This window comes from Acinonyx jubatus, chromosome E4, assembly GCF_027475565.1.
Source record: "Acinonyx jubatus isolate Ajub_Pintada_27869175 chromosome E4, VMU_Ajub_asm_v1.0, whole genome shotgun sequence".
Lineage (NCBI taxonomy): Eukaryota > Metazoa > Chordata > Mammalia > Carnivora > Felidae > Acinonyx > Acinonyx jubatus.
In genome coordinates, this window is record NC_069395.1 from 40101364 (window position 1) to 40127958 (window position 26595).

General features: G+C 36.9%; 1 protein-coding gene across 3 annotated transcripts in view; it reads left to right on the forward strand.

Annotated features, from left to right (window-relative positions):
• Window positions 1–26595, forward strand: part of KCNK2 (potassium two pore domain channel subfamily K member 2) — a 199617-nt gene that overhangs the window by 87939 nt on the left and 85083 nt on the right. For all 3 annotated transcript variants that reach the window (XM_015062936.3, XM_027074443.2, XM_027074442.2), the window contains exon 3: window positions 20589–20706. In XM_015062936.3, coding sequence (XP_014918422.2) covers window positions 20589–20706 — 118 coding nt within the window. The remainder of the gene's footprint in view (window positions 1–20588; window positions 20707–26595) is intronic.

A 26595-nucleotide genomic window follows, 5' to 3' on the forward strand; every position in this document is an offset into this window, starting at 1 on the left:
TTGCCAGATGAAGTTATAACTGGATTTTTTTAAAAAGGATTAAGCTTTTCAGCTAAAGGGTGATAAACCAAAATGCATTAGGAAAAAGAAACAAGACAACTTAGAATTTTGCTTTTTAAACTTTGTCTGATAAATGAATGAAACTTCCATGAATTCTACCCATTAAGTGAATATTGATTGAAATCTTACTATTGTGTAGCTGGCACTGTGCTAGACTATGGGTTCTTTCCCTCTCAAAATTGTATTTTATGATATGTATTTTATATCCTTAATGTCTTACTTTTGCAATCTGTTATAAATATATAGCTCTCTGTTTAACTATAGATTTATGGAATCTTTTTGAAAGACTTTGTAGTAATGCTATTTTATGGGTGTACCAGTCTTTTAAAACTATTCTCCTATGTCAAGGCCTTTATCTTTTATTTTATTCTTTTATTGTGGTAAATAACACATGAGATCTACCTTGCTAACAAATGTTTAAGTGTACAATAAAATATTGTTAACTATAAGCACAATGCTGTACAGCATATTTCTGAAACTTTTTCATCTTCCTTAACTGAAACTCTACACGCGTTGGACAGCAAATCCACATTTCCCCATCCTGCCGCCTCCCACCCCTGGAAGGTACCATTCTCCTATCTGCTTCTATGAATTTGACTACTTTAGATAACTCATGTGAGTGGAATCATTAAGTCTTTGTCCTGTTGTGACTGGTTTATTTCATGTAGCATGATGTCCTCAAAGCTTCATCCAACTTATAGCATGTAACAGGATTTCCTTCTTTTTTTAAGACTGAATAATATTCCATTGTCTGTATATTCCACATTTTCTTTACCCATTGGTCCACTGATGGACATTTCGATTCTTTTTACGTCTTAACTATTGTGAATAATTCTGTAATGAACATGGTATTGCAAATATTTCTTTGAGATTCTGTTTTCCGTGATTTTGGATAGATATTTGGAAGTGGGATGGTTGGACCAGAAGCTAGTTCTACTTTTAATTTTTGAGGAACATCCTTGCTATTTTCTATAGCAGCTGCTCATTTTAGATTCCTACCAATAGTGCCCAAGTGTTTCAATTCCTCCAAGTCATTGCTGACACTTAAGTTCTGGGTGTCTGTTTGTTTGTTTGGAGGGTTTTTTATTTGTTTTTATTTGTTTTACCTTATGAGACGTGAGGTGATATTGTAGTTTTTATTTGCATTTGCCTGACTATTAGTGATGTTGAGCAATTTTCCTATACCTGTTGGACATTTTTATATCATCTTCAGGTAAATGTCTAATCAAGTCCTTTGCTCATTTCTCTTCAATCAGGTTATTTGGGGTTTTTTGCTATTGAGTTGTAGGAATTCCTTATATATTTTGGATATTGGCCTTTTCCCAACATATGGTTTGGGAGAGATATTTTCCTCCCATTCAGCAGTTGACTTTTCACTCCATGGATTATTTCCTTTGCTATGCAGAAGCTTTTTAATTTGATGCAGTGCCGCTTGTCTATTTTTTCTTTGTTGCTTGTGGGTTTTTTTTTTTTATTTTGTTAATGTTTATTCATTTTTGAGAGACAGAAAGAGACAGAACACAAGCAGGTGTGGGGCAGAGGGAGAGGGAGACGCAGAACCCGAAGTAGGCTCCAGGCTCTGAGCTGTGAGCACAGAGCCCAACGTGGGGCTCAAACTCATGAACCGCAAAATCATGACCTGAGCCAAAGTAGGATGCTCAACCGACTGAGCCACCCAGGTGCCTGTGTTGCCTGTGGTTTTAGCAACATTTCTCAGAAATCATTGCCAAGACCAGTGGTATGAAGCTCTTCTACTATATTTTCTTCCAGTAGTTTTATAGTTTCAGATCTTACACTTAAGTCCTTAATCCATTTTGAGTTGATTTTCGTGTATGATGTAAGATAAAGGTCCAATTTTATTATCTTCTATGTGGATGCTCAGTTTTCCCAACACTATTTGCCGAAGACACTGTCCTTTCCCCATTTATAGTCTTGACACTCTTGTTGAAGCTCATTTGACCATGGGTTTATTTCTGGCCTCTGTTCTGTAACATTGGTCTATACTTGTTTTGCCAGTTTCAAACTGTTTTGATTAGTGTAGCTTTGTGATATGTTTTGAAATCAGGAAGTGTGAGGCCTCCAGCTTTGTTCTTTTTCAAGATTGTTTGGGTTATGTGGAATCCTTTGTAGTTGCATATGAATTTTAGGATTTTTTCTCCTGAAAAAAAATGCTATTTAGATTTTAATGGGGATTGCATTGACTATGTAGATATTTGGGGGTATTATGGGCATTTTAACAATATTAAGTCTTCTAATCCATGAACATAGGATATCTTTCCACTTATTTGTCTTCTTTAATTTCTTTAAGCAAATGTAATAGTTTTTATTATACAAAGCATTCACTGCCTTGTTAAATGTATTCCTAAGTATTTTATTCTCTTTGATGCTATTGTAAATGGGAAAGTTCCCTTAATCTCCTTTTGGATTGTTCACTGTTAGTATAGAAACATAGTGATTCTTATGTTGATTTTGTATTCTGTAGCTTTGTTGAATTCATTTCTTAGTACTAGCAGTTTTTTTGTGGAATCTTTTGGGTTTTTTTACATGTAAGATCATGGAATTTGAACAGAAATACTTTGACTTCTTCCTTTCCAATTTGAATGCCTTGTATTTCTTTGTCTTGTTGTATTGCTCTCATGAGGACTTCTAGTACTTTGTTGAATAGAAGTAGTCAGAGTGAGGTTTTTTTTTTGTTTTTTTTTGTTTTTTTTTTGCCTTGTTCCTGATCTTAGAAGAAAAACTTTCAGTTTTTCATTATTGGGGATGATGTTAGGAGTGGACTTTCATATATGGCCTTTACTTTGTTGAGCTAATGTTCTTCTATTTCTAGTTTGCTGAGAATTTTTATCATAGAGGTTGTTGGCTTTTGTCAAATGTTTTTTCTCTTTCTCTTGAGACAATCATGTGATTTTTATCCTTTGTTCTGTTAATGCAGTGTATCATATTGATTAAATTTCATGTATTGAAACGTCTTTGCATCTCAGCAATAAATCCCACTCGGTCATGGTGTATGATCCTTTTAATGTGCTGTTGAATTCAATTTGCTAGTGTTTTGTCAAAGATGTTTGCATCTACATTCATCAGAGATATTGGACTGTAGTTTCTTCTTATAGTGTCTTTGTCTGGCTTTGGTATCAGAGTAATGCTGCTTCTGTAAAATGAGTTTGGAAATGTTCCCTCCTTTTCAGTTTTCCGAAAGAGTCCAAGAAGGATTGGTGTTAATTCTTTAAATGTTTAGTAGAATTCATCAGTGAATCCTCTGGCCCTGACCTTTTCTTTGTTGGGAGGTTTTGATTACTGATTCAATCTACTTACTAGTTTAGGTATGTATATATTTTGTTTTTTCATAATTTAGTATTGGCAGATTGTCTGTTTCTAGGAATTTATCTATTTCTTCTAAGTTATCCAATTAGTTGGGTATAATTTTTCATAGTAGTTTCTTATAATCCTTTATATTTCTGTGGCATTGGTTGTGATGTCCACTCTTTTATTTCTGATTTTATTTAATTTGAGATTCCTTGTGTTTTTCTTAGTCTAGCAAGATTTGTCAATTTCTTTTATCTTAAAAAAAACCCTCTTATTTTTGCTATGGTTTTTCATTCTCTATTTCACTTATTTCTGCTGTAATCTTTATTAAAATTTCCTTCTTTCTGCTAATTTTTAGTTTAGTTTGTTCTTTTTCTGGTTCTTTGAGGTGTACGGTTAGGTTCTTAATATTTGAGATCTTTCTTTTTTCATGATGGTGTTTACTGCTTATAGACTTCCCTCCTAGTACTACTTTTGCTGCAACTCATATGTCTTATTATGCTCTGTTTTCATTCCATTTGTCTCAGGACATTTTCTAATTTCCCTTTTGATTCTTCTTCAACCCATTGGTTATCCAGGAGTGTGTTGTTTAAGTTCCACATAATTATGAATTATCCAGTTTTCCCTCTGGTGTTGATTTCTAGTTTCATTCCATTTTGGTCAGAAAAGATACTTGGTGTGATTTTGGTCTTCTTGAATTTGTTAAGACTTTTTTTGAACCTAACATGTAATCTGTTCTGGAAAAGATTCTGTGTGTACTTAAGAAAAACATGTATTATTATTTTGTGTGTGTGTGTATTTTTTGTTGACTGGTAGGTTCTGTGTATGTCTGTTCGGCCCATTTGGTTTATAGTGTTGCTCATGTCTTCTGTTTCATTATTGATCTTTTGTCTGGATATTCAATCCATTATTGAAAGTGGGGCATTGATATCTCTTGTTATTGTGGTGTTGCTGTCTATTTATTCTTTCAGTTCTGTCAGTGGTCGCTTGATATATTTGAGCACTCTGATGTTGGGTGCATATATATTTATATTGTTACATCTTACTAGGGAATTGGCCCTTTATCATTATATAATACCTTCTTTGTTGTTTGTGACAGTTTTTGACTTAAAGTTTATATTGTTTTGTATAAGTATGGCCATACATGCTGTCCCTTGGCTACCATTTGAATGGAAAATCTTTTTCTACTTTTTCATTTTCAGTCTGTATATCACCTTAAACCTAAAGTAGTTTCTTATAGACAGCATATTGTTGAATCTTTTTTTAAATCCATTCAGCCACTCTGTCTCTTTGACTATATCTTTGAACCCATCTACATTTAAGATAATTACCAATAGGAAAGAACTTACTATTAATATTTTGTTAATTGTATCCTGTTGGTCTTATAGCTTTTTTATCACTCTTTTCCTCTCTTGCTATCTTCTTTGTTTTTGATGTTTTTTGTGTAATGATTTTTTTTAACTTCTTTATCCTTTTTTTTTGAAAATTTTCTGTAGGTATTATCTTTGTGGTTTCCATTGTGTTTATATAAAACATCTTGTTGTTACAACACTCTATTTTAAGCTGATAACAACTTAACTACAATTGCATACCAAACTCTTCTTTTTCTCCCCCACCAAAGTTTGTGCTATTGAGGTCACAAATAAGACTTTTAATTTTGTATCCATGAACATATTTTTGTAGTTACAGTTATTTTGTATACTCATGTTTTAACTTCTATATCACAATTAAAACTGTTATGCATCACCATTACAGTTCAACGGTACTCTATATTTGTCTACCTATTTATCTTTACCAGTTACGTTCATACTTACATGTACTTTCTTGTTGCACTTTAACAGCCTTTTACTTCAACTTGAAGGATGCCTTTTAGCGTTTCTTATAAGGCAGGTTGAGGAGTCATGAACTCCATTAGCTTTTGTTTATCCAGGAAAATATTTATGTTTCATTTTTGAAGGACAGTTTTACCAGGTATAGTAAACCTGGGTGGCAATTTTTTCTTTCTTTGAACCTGTCATCCCATTCTTTTCTGCCCTACAGGTTTTCTGCTGAGAAATATGCTTATAGTCTTACAGGGGCACCCTTGCATGCAATGAGTTACTTTTGTTTTGCTGCTTTCAGTATTGTCTCTTTGATTTTGACTTTTAACAATTTGATTGTATGTGCCTTGGGTGTGGACTTTTATAATTCATTCTATTTGGAGTCTTTCGGTCTTCTTGAATGTGGATGTTCATTTTCTTCCACAGATTTAGGAAGTTTTCAGCCATTGTGTCTTCAGATAAGCTCCTTTCCTCTTTTTCTCTTCTACTTCTGGAACTTTGGGTGTATGACTTTGGGTCAGCTTGATGGTAGACCATAAATCCCTTAAACTTTCTTCTCTCTTTTTCATTGTCTTTCTTTTTGTTCCTTTGACTGGATAATTTCAAATGTCTTGCCTTGGAGTTCTCTGATTCTTCTGCTCAATCAGGTCTGCTGTTAAATTCCTCTAAGAGATTTTACAGTTGGGTTATTGTGTTCTCCAGCTCCTAAATTTCTGTTTAGTTTTCTTTTATATTTTCCATCTCTTTGTTGATATTCCCATTTTGTTCGTGCATTGCTTTCTGAACCCACTGAACATCTTTATGACGGTTATTTTGAATTCTTTGAGGTAATTCATATACCTTTGTTTCTTCAGTGTTCATTTCTGGACATCTATTTTGTTCCTTTGAATCGTGCTTTCCTATTTCTTCATATGCCTTGTAATTTTGTGTTGTGATCTACACATTTGGTAAAACAGCCACCTCTCTCAGTCTTTACAATCTGACTATGTACAGGGAGAAGCTTTCTCCCTTGAGATTCTATAGGTGTCTCATGTCTTTCTGTAGATGTGTTTCTCTGAACTTGTGCATGTAAATTCCCAGTTACATGGATTTGCCAGTTTCTTTTTTTTCAAGAGCTTGTAATCTCTTGCTACCTCTGGTGTCTGTCTGAAGTACTGCAATTTTTCTTGAGCTATTGCAAGCCTCCCAGGGTTTTGTTATTCTCAGTGGTCTTGCAGTTTTTAGAATAGACTGTATCCCATCAGCCAGTGCTCTGAGTTGGGCAAGACATAAACCAATCCTTTGTGTAGCCCCTTCAAAATCCAGAGTGTTGGACACATGCTCCACTTTTCCCTCTTCCCCTAAGGGAGAGGTTGCCAAGCTCTACTGGCCCATGTCTGCTAGACTATAGGTCCTCTGGAGCAGAAGCAAGCCGCCTAGCTCATAGTGTTGTCATTGTCCCCTAGGCATCTAGAGGGTGCCAGGCTTCATCAGTACTCTGACATAGCAAGGCAAAAACCAATCCCTTGAGCAGTACCCCTTAATCCAGAACCCCTTAATCCAACTCTTTGCCTACTCAGGGAGAAGCTGGGGGCTAGGAGTTTTCTCACAGTTGCACCATGCTAAACTAGGGGGAGTGAATTTTCCTCCCAGCTTTGATGTGACTGGTTTTGTGCTCATTTGGAGTTCAGGAGCCTCTTAACTGATTTCTGGATTTCTCATTAAGGGAATTGGTCTGTGCACTGTTGACCCAGTATCTCTGTTGGAGGAGGTGGATCTGGGGGCTTCCTCTTTCACCATTTTGCTGATATCATCTCTCCTCTCTTGAGGTTATGGGTTTTAAAGCCAAGAGCAACTCAAGTAAGTTTCTTACAATTATGGAAACAAAAAATAAGTAAACTAATAAGCATATAAGGTAATTTCAAACAATTCTGAGTGTTTTCAAAAAGTAATAGAGGCTACATGCTACAGAATTGCTGTCTGGGCCAATTAAATTGGCACATGAAGGAATTCATGTATTTTAGCACAACCTGAAAAACAATAAATAGTCGACTGTGAATAGACTTGTGGATACTGAGGGAAGTTATTCCAGATAGAGAGAAGGGCAAGTACATGATCTGACTTATGACTTAAAGGCATTGCTGTGGTTACCCTGGGAGGAACAGATGTAAGTGGACAAAGTTGGAACCCGGAGGGAGGTGGTGGTGGCCTTATATGAGGACAGAAGTAGAAGCAGTGGATGTGATGAGATGGGATTAAATGGGATATTTTGAAGTTAAAGCTCATGGAATTTGATGTGAGGTGCGAGAGAAAGAAGTCAAGGATGGTGCCTTCCAAATATAGGTTTTGGGCTCTAAGAACTGGAAAACTAAAGCTGCCAATTAATGACCCAGGGAAAACTCAGGTGGGGCGGGTTTCAGGGAGGAGGTTGGGAATTCATTCTGGCATATGGTCGGTTTGAATTGCCTTTGTTGTTGTTGTTGTTGTTGTTGTTGTTGTTTTATTCTTTTTATTTTTTTTAATGTTTATTTATTTATTATTATTTTTTAAATATAAAATTTAATTGCCTTTTAGACCCCAGGTAGGGAAGCAGTCCAGAATGAACAACACATTTGGGAGGTGTCAACATACTGACGATATCGAGAGCCTTGAGTTGAAATGAAATCACCTAGGAGTGTTGGATGGGTGGAGAACAGAACCAGAGGCTCAAAGGTGAAGGGAGTGAGACATCCTTCAGGGAGCCTGAGAAAGCTAGAGAGGGTGGTGTTCTGTGGGCCAAGTGAAGACGTGCTGCCAGGTCGGAGCGATTAGCTGTGTCAAGTGTTAACTTACTCTCTTCACTGTGACGTGTAGTATACAGTTAGTGCTGTATCCCATCGGTTCACAATTGTAACCACTGCGTACTTAGGAATCAGTAAGCACAAAATATACCACAAATAATTCTTGAGCAGTTAGCATTACACTAGACACAGAGGCTGTGTGTGACGTAAACATTTAGGATAAGGCCTAAGGACCGTTTGGGATACATTAGACATAGGGATAAAATAAACAAAATGCTCACCCCAACTTCAAACTGACGATTGGATTCTCTTTAAAAATTTATTTATGAATGTATTTATTGCTTGGGACTTCCCATGTGATTTCACATAAAAACAATACTATAAATGATAACTATGTCCAAAGCTAGTTGACCAAAGCCACAGTACAGCTAAACTGTATCACCAAGATGAGAGGCTGGTTTTCTAGGTTAATTATCATTTTTACTTACTTTGAACTAGTGATGTGTTTAGTCTCTCTATGCTTCAGCTTCGGTGGAAGGTAAATTATATATATATACACACACACACACAAGCATAACACATATATACATATATGTGTGTATACATATATACATGTATATACATATGTGTATATGCACATATGTATGTATATATATATATGTATATATGATTCCTGTTAAGTGATATATATATTGGTAATAGTCACAGGGTTAATTTTATGAGATGGTGAAGTACATCAGTCTTGCACTGCTGAGTCCAAATAGTTCCTTAAGGAGACAAAGCTATCTAGAGGACACCCAGTAGATGCACAGCAGATACAGCAGGTGATTAAAAATGAAAATTGAGTGACACTTAGGTGTATTCAGTCATCTCCTGATGCCAGCACTCTGGACCTGCCAGTGACTGCATGTTATGTACTTTTCTCTCCCTCTCTCTCTCTCTCATTCTCTCTCTCTCTCTCTGTCTCTCCCTGCCCAGTTTAAACCTATCATACTTGTTCCACCAACATAAACACATGCTTGGTTGGAAGGAGTCTGGGGCAGGAGAAGTGACAATCGCTAAGGATGTTGGGCCAACCTGATACGCCTCCAGGCATTAGACCCCACCCCCGACTAAAGACTGCCCTAGCAATGGCATCTTTGAGGAAGGAAGACCCTCCACTGTCATGCTTATCATGTGGATTTTGAAGCATCTTCCCTTTCAAAGGTTGCTGTGCTCCGAATTGCTCTTGGGATTGGTATCCTTGTGTGAATGAAGATGAACAATACCGCATATGTGAATGACTAATGTAGAAAACATGAGGAAAGATGCCAGGCTCGTTTTCAGTGCTGATCATTGTGGTGTGTGACACTCTGAAATCAGTCTGAGAGGTGCCCGAGGGAAGGGTTTAATTGCATTTTTGTGCAATAACTACTGGACAGGTAAAGGGTAGCTCTATCATTCCAGTCGGCTTAGAAAAATATAAGACATTCTATCAGGTTCCTGTTTCTCAAGAAAATGGATTTCAACCAATTCAGTATTTGCTACGACTGGTGAGTGTATGGGTGTGTAATTGAAAAATACGAGGAAAACTTGGAGGAAAGCTAAGAAGCTCAGACAGGATGGGTATGAATCACTACGTTTTGGGAAGTTATTCATATACTATTTTTGCTGTCTTGATTTTGTGACATTGAGCCAAGAAATATAAACATATTAAGCAGTTTTGCCAGACTTCCTTTTCTCTGTGTAACGTTAGCGAGTCATTAGTAAACTAACCTGCAGTGTATTAAGAAATTTTCCCTGGAACCTGAAGGCATAGTAATTTCTTTTAGACTTATTAATGGCAGTGAGTCAGCTCAGTTGAAGTAAGAAATACATTAAATTTAATGGGGAGGGGCTGAAACAGAGGAACTGCCGATCCGAATATTATTGAAATATTCTAGTAATGTGATATTTTGCCCTTACTGATGACTGATTTTGGTAATGGGAAGTTTGATTTATTCAAACACAAATTTCCTTAGCTGGTCACTTTGTTGGCTGTGTGTGTGTGTGCATTTTCAGAACCTGAGATTTTCCGTCCTTGCTATGATCTTTTAGTTACAAATTCAGAAAAGGCAAAAAAAAAATCATTTGTTTTAGAAACCTATAATAAAGAAAAGGGTTGCTTTTCTGTGGAGACTCGAATAATTTCCCCATTTCCTCTGTGATGACTTTTATATAGGTTAAAGTACTTTTTTGTTTAAATTTGTATCTGTTACGGAAATATGGGCTTAAGTGTGCTGGAAAACCAACTGAATTAGAGATCAGTGGTGTTTTACTGAAAAAGCCATCAGAATCTCTGAATTTGGGAATTCTATGGATCCACATAATTGACAGAGTAAAATTCGCTTTGCGTCGTTTTGGGCTATTTCTTTTTCTCATCAGTTTCGAACTTCGGGCCTTTAAAACAGCGCATGAATAAATGATGGTTAGTGTGGCATGCCCCAGGCAAAATGGTATAAAAATATTGTCTTAGATACTGTGTCTTCTTGATCTCAGTTTTCTGCCTACGTGCATCCTATTTTAAGGACAACCTCCTTTAAAAGAACTTCCTAGACAGAGTGGCTATGACTTGAATTAAGTTCCTATCTTATTCTCCTAGAACTGTCTCGTCTTTGTTATCTTTTATCTCCCCCCGCCCCCTGCCCCCTACTTGCTCTTTTGTTTCTTCCTGACTTCTTGTTCTACCTCCTTCTTTCTCCATATTGTCCTATTCTTTTATTAATCTCTTTTCTACTGCCTGTACTTATGCTGAGGTGAGGTGGAAGGGGCCAGAAAGATAGACAGAGATTAATATTCTGGTAGAATATTAATGTACCCTAGAAATAATATGGAATCCAGGAAAATATGGAAGCACGCACAGCTGTGGGAATGCATATTTTAGTATGCTTGCTTCACATGTATTTTTCTGGCTCTCCAGAGTTGCAAGAACTCAGGGTCTTGACCACATTTTATCCTTTCTATACCACAGTGTGATTTCATGCAGGACTCCAAGAATAACAGAATTGTAGTGTTTCATGTTCCGTCCTTGTCTGATGTATAAATCATCTCCATAACAACTTTGCCAATGGTCATTTGAACTTGGATACAGTCATCCAAATGTATTCATTAGTAGAAGGTTGGTTATGTGAACTATTTTACATGTAGCTACTCAGTGAGGTATTGATGACTATGAAATAAGGTATTAATGGCTTCAAAATGCCTTACAAAATCTTAGGTGATATGAATATAGTTGAAAGCACATTTAATGGATAATTGTTAACAAAACCAAAAGTTGAATATATATGTATGTTCAAAAATGGTTTTAGGGACTGTGAGTGATTTTTTTATTCTTATTTTTCCAAAATCCAGTCATTTGTACATTAATTTTACCATTAAAATTGTATTCCAAAATGGATATAACCAAGGAAGGCAGCTCTTATACCAAGAAGTATGCCTCTTGCTTTGGGCTCTGTTGATTACATCCATCTCTCACTCCCTGTTCTTTCCTACTCTGGATTTTAAGTTTTTGTTCCTGCTAATAGGAAATAAATTTACACTTTAAAAAGAGCAAGAAAAAAGCTCTACATTTCATTAGTCTGTATAAAAATAGCTTTGACATGCGACGGTATAATCTGTAAATAGAAGGAAAGACATGGGAAGGTAAGCAAGATGTTTATTTTTAGAGGTGCTTTCTAACATCTAGTATGCGGAAACTGCTTCCCTTAGGAAATACTATCCTTTTTTAGGTTATAGGAATTAAGTTTTGGGGGGCACCTGGCTGGTTCAGTTGGCAGAGTGCGCAACTCTTGATCTCAGGGTTGTGAGTTCAAGCCCCACATTTAATGTAGAGCTTGCTTTAAAAAAAAAAAAGAAAGAATTAAGTTTTTTGGTTTTTTTAAAAAAGGGATGCTTCTTTATAAGGAGTTTCTAATTGGGGATGCCTGCGTGGCTCAGTCGGGTGAGTGTCTGACTCTGGATTTTGGCTCAGGTCATGACTCCAGGGTCCAGGTTGCTCCACGCTGAGCGTGGAACCTGCTTAAGATTCTCTCGCTTTCCTTCTGCCCCTCCCCCTGACTCATGCTCTCTCTCTCTCTCTCTCTCTCGCGCGCGCGCGCCCTAATATTAAAAAAAAATAATTAAAAAAAAAAGTTTCTAATTAATGTGCGATTAAACATAGGTAATGGATTACAGGGAAATACATTCAAAGATTTTTAAAGCCTTTAAAAAAAAAACACGAAATGTATTCTGATTCAAATTGTATCCAGCAAGAACAGTAGATTAAAAACATCATAGCATTACCTTTCTTGCTTAAAAGATATACACTGGAGAAACCTTGAAAACTTGCTTCTTTACCAGGCTCTAAATTTAGAATGGTTTAATCACCTGTGTTCTGTATAAAATATGCAAATGTACTACTCCATTTTCTTTCATCACAGAAATCAGTAATATGTTTTCTCAAAGGAAAAAGATTATCGATGCTAGTTTAAAAATCTAACCTTTGTCAATACTTGTATATAACAGTTTATTTAACTGTGGAATGTAATTTTGGAATTTCTCATTATTTCAGGGATTTATGTAGATTCCTCTACTTTTCCTAGCTAAAACAAAAGTTTTATCTCTGCATAACTATAGAATTTCTGAAAAACTAAATTTCATGTAATGTGTCTCAAGTTCCTTTATCAAATTGGAGGCTAGAATGTATACTATATGCAATATTTGATAGCAAATGATGAATATATAAATGTCCTTTTACAAAATATAAACATCTTAACTATTAGATAAAACTCCTGCCTTTTCAGATATATGCAAAAGTTGGACACAACTGGAATCCCCAATAAGAATTCATCAGTTGGCCCATGTTTTCTCAAAACAGTATTCTCAGCCATACAGGGTTTTAATCAATCTAAGATGTATATATTCTTCACATAGAACTATAAGCAAGAACGTAATAGATTGATTTGATATTCACAGTTCCTGCTTATGGGAATTAGCTTTTTTTTTTTTTTCAACGTTTTATTTATTTTTGGGACAGAGAGAGACAGAGCATGAACGGGGGAGGGGCAGAGAGAGAGGGAGACACAGAATCGGAAACAGGCTCCAGGCTCTGAGCCATCAGCCCAGAGCCTGACGCGGGGCTCGAACTCACGGACCACGAGATCGTGACCTGGCTGAAGTCGGACGCTTAACCGACTGCGCCACCCAGGCGCCCCAGGAATTAGCTTTAATGCTGCAGTAATAAATATCCCACCGAAATGAAAGTTAGCATGTTATTACATGCTATTCTCTTGTATGCTAATATGAAATTACCATCTTATAGACCCAGAAGGGCTTAGCTGTTGGCAATTTTATATGGTTCAACCTAGTACTGTCATTAGCTGAGAGCTGCCGCTGGACTAGGATAGTCTTGTGGATCAATATGGTAATACAGTTGGTTTTCAAGAAGTCGTTTCCTCCCTCGCTGGACTGTCAATGGTCCCAAGTGATACTCTGACAGAAATATTATCTCATGCAAGGAAGCCAGTATCATTACTTTAGCTTCCAGAATACCATGAAAGGACAAAAAAAATGAAGAAGCATTTTCTGCCCATAGTTTCTGGGCATTTTTCCCAGTAATACAAAGGACGTAGCATGGGATTCCTCTGTATATAAGTTTGCACTAAAGATCTATGATGCTCCCTTTCAGTTGAACCTAATTTGATATGTCCAAGAAGCAGTCCCAGTGATTAAAGACTACCATGTGTCACTGACATCAGAGGAGAAGCTTCTTGTGCAAGTTATATCTGTAAAGAACATTTCAGATAGATATGGCCAATCAAGTTTAAAAGAACTCTTAGGGGCTCTTGGGTGGCTCAGTTCTTTAAGTGTCCGACTTCAGCTCACATCATGATCCTACGGTTCGTGAGGTCGGACCCTGCATCAGGCTCACTGCTGTCAGCACAGAGCTCACTTTGGATCTTCTGTCCCCCTCTCTTTCTACCCCTCCCCAGCTCATTCTCTCCCCCTCTCTCTCTCTCTCTCTCTCTGTCTGTCTTTCTCTGTCTCTCTCTGTCTCTCTCTAAATGTATAAACTGTAAAAAAAAAAAAAAAAAACTATTAGGAAATACACAAACAATGTGACTTTGCATTGATTCAAATATACCAGTCAGGGTTGCCTAGGCTCCACAGTGACGTATGTGAATTATGCACCTGTAAGAGTAAAGGCCATCTTGAGATAGTCTCTGGATTTATCAGCAGGACCCTTGAAAGCAGTTCACATCATCTGACATTAGGTGATCGTGGTGTTGACATATACCCAGAAGATTAGGAATGGGATCAACAATGATCCTGTAGCTTTTGGCAACGGTACTCATACGTCACGGTGTATAATTGATGGATGATGATTATTTTTGTGGTATAACAATACATAGTAATGATACCTACTGCTATGTCTTCTCACAAAGTTCTTTGGCAATGAGAGCATCAATTATTATTTCGCTTTTCTCATTATGGACTCTTCAAGTCTTTCAAAATAATCTTGCTTGCATACTTGAATTGTTCAGATGAGGTGTTGTGAATGTGTGATTTAATTCTTTTCCTCAAGGCTAGGCCCCTCTCGGGATAAAACTTGCTCCTCCACAAGCAAATAGTGGCACAAAAAGATATATAATTGTTCCTTACGGAAATCTGGCAAGATAACACTTATGTTTCTCGTTAAGGAACTGTTTAATAATACAGATGCCAGTGTAAGTATAACTGGATTTGGCCCCTGATGTCAATGATTGGAAATAGTGTTCTTTTCCATATGAGAAAAACATGAGGTCCGTCTTAAATACCCAGCCAAAAGAAGTTGTCATTGAGCCACGTCAATGATATGTCAATGATACATCATTGGTATAACCCAGTTGGGAGCTAATAGTTGATACCCGCAGTTTAGAATTTTTACATCATTTAAAACTTTAATGTGACTTTACTTTTAGGATTAGAGGTATGAAAATGTATTTTAATGAAGTCATGATTACAATATTAACAGAGGAGGAATTTGGAGAAGGCATTCCTTCAGAACATTCTGTATTGTTTAGATGAGCATGAACATCTGAGCATCTGAGTAAGGAGGGAAAAAGCAAAATCAGAGCCTCCAATGTGACCTGTGTTTTAAGATCTATGATATAACCCACTCTGAAAACAGTACATTCATCAGGTGTACTGATGGGTTACTTACTGATGGGTACGAAGGGTTACTTAATTTTCAACATAATTTCCTTCAATGACAAAATAGCTAGTCAGGTACCTTTTACCACATGAAAAAGTTGTTCCTAGGTATTGGGCTCACGGGAACATTTTCATGATAGTCAATGATTGCCTTGCGTTCCGAGGTTAGTCTCATACAATTACAAATAAGTGTGTCCTATCAACGTTTGGTGTCAAAGCTGAATATGGTTCCAAAACTCCAAATGACATTGAGATATCAACGTCTTACAATTCAAGTAGGCACAAGATCACAGTAGAACTCTGTGAACTTCTGTTCTAAAGACATTGTTGTCATGGAACTCGGATTTTTCATCATAACTGTTATGAGTAATTACCTTTATCAGCTCAGTAAGTATAAAGCTCTTAGAGCTCTGTTTCTGAAGTTACAATTTATATTCTTGAGTAGAACCATGTATTCAGCTTCTTTTTCTTAACGCACGTTCTATGATTGTCTATATACTGAAGAGCAAAAATGAAATGTGAATCCAAACAAGATTATCTTATACTGTTTCTAATTGTATATTTTAAGTTTGGAAGCCCTTCCTTAATCAAGACTTCAAGTACTAATATGTTAGGATTAAATTTATAGGACCAAAATGTCCTTTATTCTCATCTAAACAATTCACTTTATTCGTAACTTATCAACATGACTCGATTGTCCACAAAAGTTTTTATTGATGACATGATTGTTACTTTAGTCACATTATATGGCACATGCACAAACAGTTTTAACGAAGGCATTTGTTAAATGCTTTGATGGCCTGAATTGATGAAATCGCAGAGACTCTTAGATCTATATCAGTACACTTGTCAAAGGGCATGCAGTTTCTTGTAGCTGTTGACCAAGAGACCTTGTACAAAAACATAAAATAAAATCGTAAGAATATTCCAATTTAGGAACCTCATGGTAGACTCATTCTCATAGTGAGTGATCTGACATGTCACCAGTTCCATCTCAAGCTCTGTGATAACTATCTACAACCCACACATTGCCAAGCATTACTGTTTTTGAGTCTACATTTGCTTCCTTTGCATTTAAATAACTTGTGGATGTTATCCCAGTGTCTGGGTAATGTTGCACCTCATCATTGAGAAGCAAAAGAATGGGCTAAAATAATGGTGCTGACCACGTAGGCTGTTTTAAGTCAATTGTTGGCAAAATTAGCTTGCATCTAGTCAATCAAATAATGTTATTTAATAGGGTGGAGTCTAAAGACGTGTTTTATGTTTTTTCACTTATAACTTTATCACCCTTATTTTTTGTTACTTCTCTGTTGTTTCCCCATTACCTAGCATCATAAACAGTTGGTAAATATTTTTGAATAAATGAATGTGTTAACGAAATGTCTCTAAAATATAAAACTATACTTTGGATGCAGTTATAATCTATCTAAATCCCAACCTCCTTTTCCTTGTTTTTTTTTACTGGAAGCATTAGTTTTCCTGGGAGTTGCAAAGCTAGAGATTATTGTGCCTGTGCTTATAATGTTTGTGTGTATATCCCTTGTACGTTTATTGCTATCTTAAAATATTTCCAAAGACATTTTTAGGCTTTTAAGTTGTGTTTATGTGTCCCTTTTATTTGCCTGCTCTTGTAATTATTTAATTAAATACCATTTCCTTGCCAATAGTAAATATATTTAATGATAAAACACTAAAACCACTTTTTATGTGACAAAAAACAAACAAGTCTGCTCTCAATTATTTTTATTTAACATTGCTCTGGAGATGCTGGCCAATGTAATAAGAGATGAAAGGTAATAAAACATAACTTTTGGAAGATGCAGAGATAAAATGTCATTATTTGTAAGCTATATGCTTGCTTACTTTGGTTCTCCAGGTAGAAAACAAAATCAGACAAAAAAAGAAAAACACGAGTTCAGTATATAGCAGATTCTCAAGATGTGGTCCCAAGACCCTTTCAGAGGTTTGATGTGGTCAAAGCTATTTTTTTTTGAAAATACTGAGATGTTTTTGCCTTTTCTGCTCTCATTGCCTCATGAGTTTACAGTGGAGTTTTTCCAGAGGCTATGTGATGTGCTCTCCAGTAGGTTGAACACAGAAGCATATATTAGAATCTAAATGTTTTCTATCAAGCAGGATATTTAAGAGATTTATAATTATAGCAGCACTCTCAACAATAGCCAAATTATGGAAAGAGCCTAAATGTCCATCAACTGATGAATGGATAAAAAAAATGTGGTTTATATACTACGTGGCAATGAGAAAGAATGAAATATGGCCCTTTGTAGCAACATGGATGGAACTGGAGAGTGTGATGCTAAGTGAAATAAGCCATACAGAGAGAGACAGATACCGTATGTTTTCACTCTTACGTGGATCCTGAGAAACTTAACAGAAACCCATGGGGGAGGGGAAGGAAAAAAAAAAAGAGGTTAGAGTGGAAGAGAGCCAAAGCATAAGAGACTCTTAAAAACTGAGAACAAACTGAGGGTTGATGGGGGGTGGGAGGGAGGGGAGGGTGGGTGATGGGTATTGAGGAGGGCACCTTTTGGGATGAGCACTGGGTGTTGTATGGAAACCAATTTGACAATAAACTTCATATATTGAAAAAAAAAGAGATTTTTAAGTTACAAAACAGTGCCTCACTTCTCACTATTTTTTTTTGTTTTGGAAAACATAATAATCTTCATAAACGTAGGTTACTTATGTTAATGTATAATGGCCTTATTTTATTTTTACGTGAATTAATCAAAACGTTTTGAAAATTAGAAATTCCAATAAATATAGTAAATATCAAAAGTTATAACTCATATATACAAACCTCCTTGATGCCTTCAATAACTTTTGAGACTATACAGTGGTTTTGAGGAAAAAAAAATGAGAATTACTAGTGCAGAGAATAGGCAATATATATTTGTGTATTCAGCAGCTATGACTAGTTATAATTTAAAATGGAAAAACATAAAATACTTAAGAATAACCTTACAGACCTATGTGAAGCATATGTAAGTACTTTATTTCAGGAAATTAAAGGGGACTCAATCACTGGAGATTCATACCATGTTCTGTAATAGGAAGTTTCTTTATGCATTAATGTTCAGTTTCCTTAATTAATTTATAGATTTCATATATATCCAAACAGTGGAAATATGTTCAAAATTAGCTTCATTGTGTGCTGTGTGCATATATGTGCATTTATCTATATTTGTGTACATTTAATGGATAATAAAGGAAGCATTGTTATTTACCTTTACACACAATAAAGGATATATAAATGTAAATAATTTTTATCAATTCACTAAGGATAAAATATTAATATTAGAGGTAATAGCATTGCTAAGCACTTGTAAATTGTTGGGAGTGCAGTTGTAAATTATAACAACCTTCCTGGACAGCTGCTTGCTACTATATATCAAGAACGTTAAAATATTCATAATCTTTTTTTAATGTTTATTTATTTATTTTGAGAGAGAGAGAGAGAGAGGCAGCACGTGCATGTGTGTGAGCCAGGGAGGGCCAAACAGAGAGAGAGAGAGAGAGAGAGTCCCAAGGAGGCTCTGAAGTGTCAGCACAGAGCGGGAAGCAGGGCTCCATCTCACAAACTGTGAGATCATGACCTGAGCCGAAATCAAGAGTCAGATGCTTAACCAATTAATTGAGCCACCCAGGTGCCTCCAAATATTCATAGTTTTTAATGTGGCAAACTCATTTCTAGCAATCTGTCCCAATGAAGTATTCAGAAATGAAAAAAATATATTTATACATAAATATGTTCAGAGCAGCACTTTTCATAATAAGAAATTTTAGAACAGCTTATATGTCTACATATCTGGCAGTGATTAAGTAAATATGGTAATGACAAAGAAAAACTACATATAGAAAAATATTAAGTAAAAATAGAGTATATGTTTCATATATTTCATAAATCCAACCATGTAAAAAGTGTAGCAAAACACCAGGAATAGATACTTTAATACATTAACAGTGTTTATCTCTGGAGTCTGGAATTGTGGATAAGTTTTATTATTCTTGTTATGCCTTTCTGTATTTTCCTAAATTTTTTATAATAAATATATATTGTTAAAAATTTTTTTTAAATTTTTTTAACGTTTACTTATTTTTGAGAGAGAGAGAGCAAATAGGGAAGAGGCAGAGGGAGAGGGACACACAGAATCCGAAGCAGGCTCCAGGCGCTGAGCTGTCAGCACAGAGCCCGACGCGGGGCTTGAACCCACAAACCATGAGATCATGACCTGAGCCGAAGTCGGACACTTAACTGACTGAGCCACCCAGGCGCCCCTATATTGTTTAAAATTTTAAGAGAGCATTGCCATTTAATTAACTTTACACAGAACTACTAAAGTTTTAGTTTATAAGGTAAAACAAATCAGACAAATGTAATTTTATATTGCATTTTCAGCTCTGGATTCCATGCTCTTTTCCATCTGATGGTAACTTTCTGGGGTAGTGCCCTCCGTTTTCACAGTGCAGTTTTTGTCCACTTGCCAGTAGACTGAGCTTAAACAAATCACTTTACCTCTCTCAGTATTTAATTTCCTTGTCTATCAAATGAAGCTCCTTCCAATTTTAAAATCTGGAAATTAAATGATAAAGATCTCTAAAACTATACGCAGAAAACACCTTTTCCTACAATCCGTATGTCTCTCTTTTACTACACAATTTTCTCCTAACATGTTCTCTTCTGTGTTTTGTTCTTCTGGATATCCCTATCCTCTGCTCAACATCTGATGATTTAGGAGATTATAATGTCATCTTTCTGTCTGTCTCTCCTTACCACTCAAGGCAGTGTCCAGATCCTAGTGTCCCTATACGAATATTGTTGATTGTCATCTAGGGGCTTTCGGTGATATTTTCGTGATGCTATGAGATGGTAATCGAATTTATAAAGAATCTGCAGAGATTCTAAGAATCTAGATATACATGGGGTAACTTAAGTTTGATAGTGAATTGCTATTGCCTTTTTAAAAAAGCATCTTATTGTTATATACACTCTACAGCTATACACAAACCAGGCTTGGCTGAAACATTCAAAATGATTAGCACTTTGGAAATAACCTGCTTTTTGATGAAGCTTTTATATATTATTTAAATTGTAAGTGTGCGATATTTTTGCTCTGTGTTGCTTCCTAAAAAAATAGTAGTTGATTCAAATAAGTCACTCAATATGCTAACAGAAGAGATACAAATGCATATTGGTGCAGTATGATATGCTCCATACAGATCCATTCACTTGACATCAAATACAATTTTCTTATCATGTAACTTATTAAATTCTTTAGTAGAAAGCCTTAATCTGTATTGTATACTCCAAATGAAAAAGCAAGCCTTAAAATGGATTCTTTGTCTAATTCGTCAACTAGGGTGAAATATGTGCTGTTTGATGCCTCCGTGTGATTTATGTGTACTGATAAATTTCTTTTTAAACTTGCAGCAAATAGTGGCAGCAATAAATGCAGGGATTATACCTTTAGGAAACACCTCCAATCAAATCAGTCACTGGGATTTGGGAAGTTCCTTCTTCTTTGCTGGCACTGTTATAACAACTATAGGTAGGAGACAACTTATCTTGTTTTCTAATCTTGGTACAGCTTGTGAGCTAAACTTCATGTTTGAATTTTTCTTTTATGGCGGGTCAATTTGGTCTATAGCATGTAGAAAACTAGATTTTCGTAAATGGATTTTGAAAAGAACGTTGAAAGGTTTGAACAAAGGGATGGTGGAAATGAATTCGTGATTGTACCAGAATACTAATTTACGTTTAAAATGCATATGAACCCCAAAAGCAGTGTACTTGAGTCATTTGACTAATGGATAAGGATGTCAGGAAATGGCTTGAAATGATGATTTTGGGGGGGGACAAGTGGTTTTAAATTTCCCTGCCTCTTTGATTCTTTAGTGTAGAAAGAAAACGTTTGAGTACCGTTTTGACATTCTTTTCATGAAGTTCTTATCTGATATGACCTTTACCAATTTGTAAATTTTAACTCTGTAGTTCAACAGATTATCCCTGTTCTTATATGCTTGCGTGTCATGATTGCTTCAGGGACTTTTAAAAATATATTGTGTTTGCAGTAGTGCACATGTGTAAAAAAACCAACACCGAAATATGAAGATTACAAAAAGAATTAAAGTCTAAACCCTCGCTGTTTGCCTTCTACTCATGTTGTTTGTTATAATGCTAAAAAGGACCTCATAGTGGAACAGGGTCTCTTTTTGGGCTTGACTGTGCATACACTCGGCACTTTCTAGGAAGCAGAGAGGGTGTATATAGATGACTTTTCTTCTGGTAGTTAGTCATTCGGTGCCCAAGAAATATCCAGGGGCTATAAATACAGACCCCATAGAGAAATCCATGCTTGCCATGCCGTGGGGATTAGGAAGGGTTACAGCTGTCTTGTTATATGGAAGGAGGTGGGTTTAAAACATAATTTTCAAGATAGGGAAGGAAATGACTCATCCCAGTTATGAAGGAATTTTAAGTGGAAGAATTCTTCCCTTTGACATATGCTTGTGATGAGATTTCCTCTCATGGGCCTGATGTCTGCTTTTGGGGTGTGAATTACGATTCTAAGAGTCTTCATATTATTATGTGATGCCATTGATAAATTATGAAGTGGATAAGATTTTCAAGTCAGTACTTTATATCAGAGTCCTAAATAAGAGGACAGAGACAATGTATGGATGAACTCTTGCTTAAAATCTTCCTTTGGAAAAAAAAATTTGTAGAGTCTTGTCATTATCCAAATCCACCATAATGACTCTTTGTGCTGTATCACTTGCCAGTGAAATAAATACCTGAGCGTATTGATTTTTGCCTTTGTTGAGAGGTCAAGGAACTATATTTACTTTTCCGTTTCCAGCAGCTAGGTCAAAAGTGGTATGGCTGTGAAAATCTGGAAGAATGGCAACCTGGATTTCTAACCATAATGACAGGTTAACCTCAGAGCTTAAACATCTTGGCCATTTCTACTATGGAAATAACTGTTTATTGTGTAAACTACTTAGAGTCTAGAAGAGAAAAAAAACTTCACAGACTCAGTGAGAGTGGTTTGTTTCTGCCCAATGAAGACTCAAAAGTCCAAGTTATAACTCTTCATGACCACCACTAAATTATTCTGCAAGAGACTTAGTCATTATGCTGACTTACTGTTGCATCCTATGTTTGTAAACAGTCTCATATCTTGAATCCCAAATTCAGTAAGTTTTGCAGACATATACTTCAACACATGAAAAAATAAACCATTATTACCAGCCTTACCCCAAATTATAGCCATTAAGCACAGTAGCTGATTATTTAGGTTGTTTAGGTAGCTACCTGACAACAGACCACATTCTCTACTGTTCTATCTCAGGCTTTAGTCTTAGGTGGATTAAGTCATTCTAGGTCACCCACACTTCCTCCATGGTCTTTTACTCCTAGGTCAAGGTCATCTCCTATGACCTTAGAACAGATTATGATCTAGGGCAGGATAAAAATTTTGGCTTCTTTATGCGTGTCCTTTTGACACTTAAGTCATCATCCAATAAAATTCAAAGTATAATTATTAATCTTTGTAATGACAATAATTATGTGAGCTTTGAAGTGGTTTTTAACAATCACAGACATTGTAACCTCTAGCGCTGGCTGCATTGCATTAGTTATTTAAAAAAAGAATTTGAGACAGTTTTGTAGAATAAATTACAGGGGCTTTTACACGGTGCCTGGAACAGGCAGTGCTTGATGGAGCTGTGTTAGCTACAGTTGTCCAAGATGCATCTATTTGGTGTTATCAATTTGCCTAAGAAGCCAAAGGGACTGTTATTATCATTGGAAGTACGCCCAAGGGAAGTTTAATGATACAAAACAGATTATTAAAACTTAAGGCCTAATTTTACAGTTTCTCTTCATATATCTACATACTCTCCCAATTCATATGCTTCCAAACCCTGCACAAATTCCATTCCACAGTTGTACAGGCTCCAGTCCATTCTTCGCTGTTCTCAAACCTCACTTCCAGTCATCAGTCAATTCTGTTGGCTCTTACCTCAGAGCACATCCACAGTTAAACTGCTACTCACCATTCAAACTGCTGCCATTTTGGTCCAAGCCGGCATCATCTCAGCGTCAGCATCCTTGCAGAAAGAAACCTTCTACTGAGAGCATTTGTGTGCTTTACGAGGCAGAACAAACACCATACTCCTCCCCACCTCACTTAGTAAGATGCAAGTAGTTCTGTGAGGTTAGGGATTTTTCTGTGTTTGCATCTTTTGTGCATCCCCAATGCTTGATCCATAGAGGGTGCTTAACAATTATTTTTGGAATTTAATAACAAATAGGCATTCTAAATGGTCTGAACTGTGGTTTGCTGTAAATTACATAATGCTAAATTGACCTATTATACCACATTCTTAATAGCTCTTTAAAAAAATATTTATTTATTTTGAGGGGGGGAAGGGCAGAGAGAGAGGGAGAGAAAGAATCCCAAGCAGGCTCTGCACGATCAGCACAGAGCCCGACGTTGTGCTCAAACCCATGAACCGTTGAGATCATGACCTGAGCCTAAGTCAAGAGTCGTATGCTTAACCCACTGAGCCACGCAGGCGCCCTCATTCTTAGCTCTTTTAACAGATTTTATGACCAACTTTTTTGTTAGTTTGTTCATTTATTTATTCAACAAATAATACAGCACCATCATTCTGCTGCTATAAAGATAAAAGATAAATTGGCTGAGGCTAAGTTGCACACAGACCAGTCAGGAAGGCCAGTGGACAAACAGTCATTTATAATCTAGTGTGTCACATGCTATGGGTTAAGAGTATTTAATGGGAACATCTAGGAGCTACATGTTACAGAGATACTGGGATAGGTAGATGGATAAGGAAGGGACAAGGGATACTTGTCTTTTCTTAGTAAATGTTATCTTAGGGGAGACTGGAAAGAGAATTGGGAGTTTTCCAGGTGAGTGAAGGTGGAAGGGGAACATCATAGGCACTGGGAGTCTGTGTGGGAGAGATTAGGGCTAGGGAACAGTGTGTTCTACTCGGGAATTCCAAGCTATCTAGAATTGTTGTTTGCAGTTGAAGGGATTTATCCTCAGAACCATGTAAATCAGCAAGTCAATGTCAGTGGCTCCTGTTGAATCAGTGCTATTTCTGCCACTGCCAGGACATAAAAGATACAGTCCCTGCTTGCAATCCAGCTTGGGAGATATAATGTACACTTATGAAATAACTGAAGAATAACAGAAATGAGTCTTGTATAAGCAAATGTTATATGCAACAGTGGCTTAAACAACGGAGTAAGATTGAGCAAAAGGAAAGTACATGTGGGCTGGAGCTGGGACGAAAGGCTTAATTAGAGAAGTTGGATTTGAACTATGCTTTGAAGAAAATGTTTTGGTTGAGGTCGATGGAGGGGGAAATAGCCTCCCAGGTCTGCGACTGAGCAAGAATACAAAGACATATGAGCTTGGTTTATTTTGCGGATAGAAAAGTAAGAATTTGCGTAGAGTAGAGGAATTGTTTAAAGGAGTAGCAGTTAATATTATTGGCTGGTTCAGATGGCAAGAATTCAACTGAATATAATTTGAGTTTTGAGAATTTGGGACCTACTACAATAAGACAGAACATCTGTTGGTTTTGGGTTTTTTGTGGTTGTAGTTGTTTTGGAGAATGAAGTGACAGGTTGCAAGTGACTTTAGAAGGTGCATCTGTCAAGAAGAGGATGCGTGGAGACTGACAGTTGAGAGAGCAATTAGGAGATGGTCCCAGTGACCCACAGAAGGGGGATGGGAGGGTTCACTGAGATGGTTGGAGTTGATGTTGCAAGAAGAGAGGAAGACAAAATGTTGAAGTAATTAGCTGCAGGATTCAACAGGCCTTGGTGACTAACAGAAGTTGAGTATTGAAATGAATATTTAAGCAGCAGGCTTGCAACTCCTAGACAGGGCTAGTCTAGCCCGTGAAAAGAATTTTTTTCAATAGCCAAGATTCATACATTGTGTTCTATTCAGAAGCTTCACTTTAGTCGCCCTTCCCTCAACTTTTGCTTGTTTGTTCTTTGATTCAGACAGACTAGGAACGCAAGGTGGTAGACTCGTAGACGAATGATCAATCAGGACATTAAAAAAAAAAAAAAGACCATTACTGATGACAATAAATGCCACCCAAGAAGTTCATGTGTGGTGATAGTAGATAGAGGGGGGAGCACGTGGTGGGGAGGTGTTCCGAAGGAGGCTGATTTAAGATCTCTCTGAGCAGGTGACCTCAAAGCATGAGAAGACGGCAGCTAGGTAGGGAAGAGCCAAGATGCGTTCAGGGAGAGGGCCGGCAATGGCAGAGAGCCTGAGGGGGACGGACGTGGGCATGTTCAAGGGATACGGATGAGTCCCCGTGGCAGGACATGGAGGAAGAAGCAAGGTTAGCGAGATTAAGAGGAGCCAGGGCGTCTGGGACTCAGGAAGTCATGGCAACATTCTGAATCCGGTGGGAAGAGCCGCTGAAAGATTTAAGCACGTGAGAGGGATGATGTGACTCAGCTGCCATTCGGAGGGCGCGAGGGGAAGCAAGAAGGCCAGAGAGAAGGTTGTCGCATCAGTCCCTGTGAACGAAGATGTCGCCTTGAACCGAGAAGGTGGCGGCGAGGAGGGTAAATCGTGTATCTGTCCCCTTTTAGCCCTCCTCGCCACCACCTCGACAGACATGTGATTAAAAAAAAAAGAGAGAAAGTTCGCTGATGGAAATACACTTATCCCTAAGAACAGTGCCAAAGGGGGACTACTTGTGTTTTCTCTTCCAAGTTATTTGAAAGCTAATAAGAAATCACTTACGGTCTAGGACAAACTGTTGGCAAAAATGATGCAATGGGTAATACTTTGAGTTCGGTTTAAAGATTAGAATAGGATGTCAGATGATTTTATTACCTGAAGGCATTCAAATATAATGAGATTTTCCCCAGCGGAAAGTAAATTGGAATGCCAGGGCCAGGATCTGCCCAAGCTTATCGCTCAGTCACGATCTCTGAGCATCAGAATGCAAATAACAAGGGCACCACTGTGGACTCCAGCAACTGTAAGATCCTGCAAGCATCATGTTGAGGCTTATGGAATACATTTCCTTGGAGTGGCAGTTCTTCTATTTACAAAGGACTCTTGTTTTCTACCACTTCGGTGCAGAGATTGAAATCAGTTATGCAGCTTCTATGTTTATTTTTCCTGTATTTTGAACCAGCCCACCGCCTTCAGTTCGCTTTTACCTAGATTCGGTTGGTGAAGCTGTTATGACGATGGCCACACATTTACTGTGAACCCCTATTTCGCCTGTTTAACATAATGCCTAATTGATTAGAAAAAGAGCAACAACAAATAACAACAACAACAATAAAAAAAAAAAACGGGGAAAAAAAAAAAAAACTAAAGGTTTAGAATCACTTTAACCGGCGGTTCCAAATCAAAGAAACG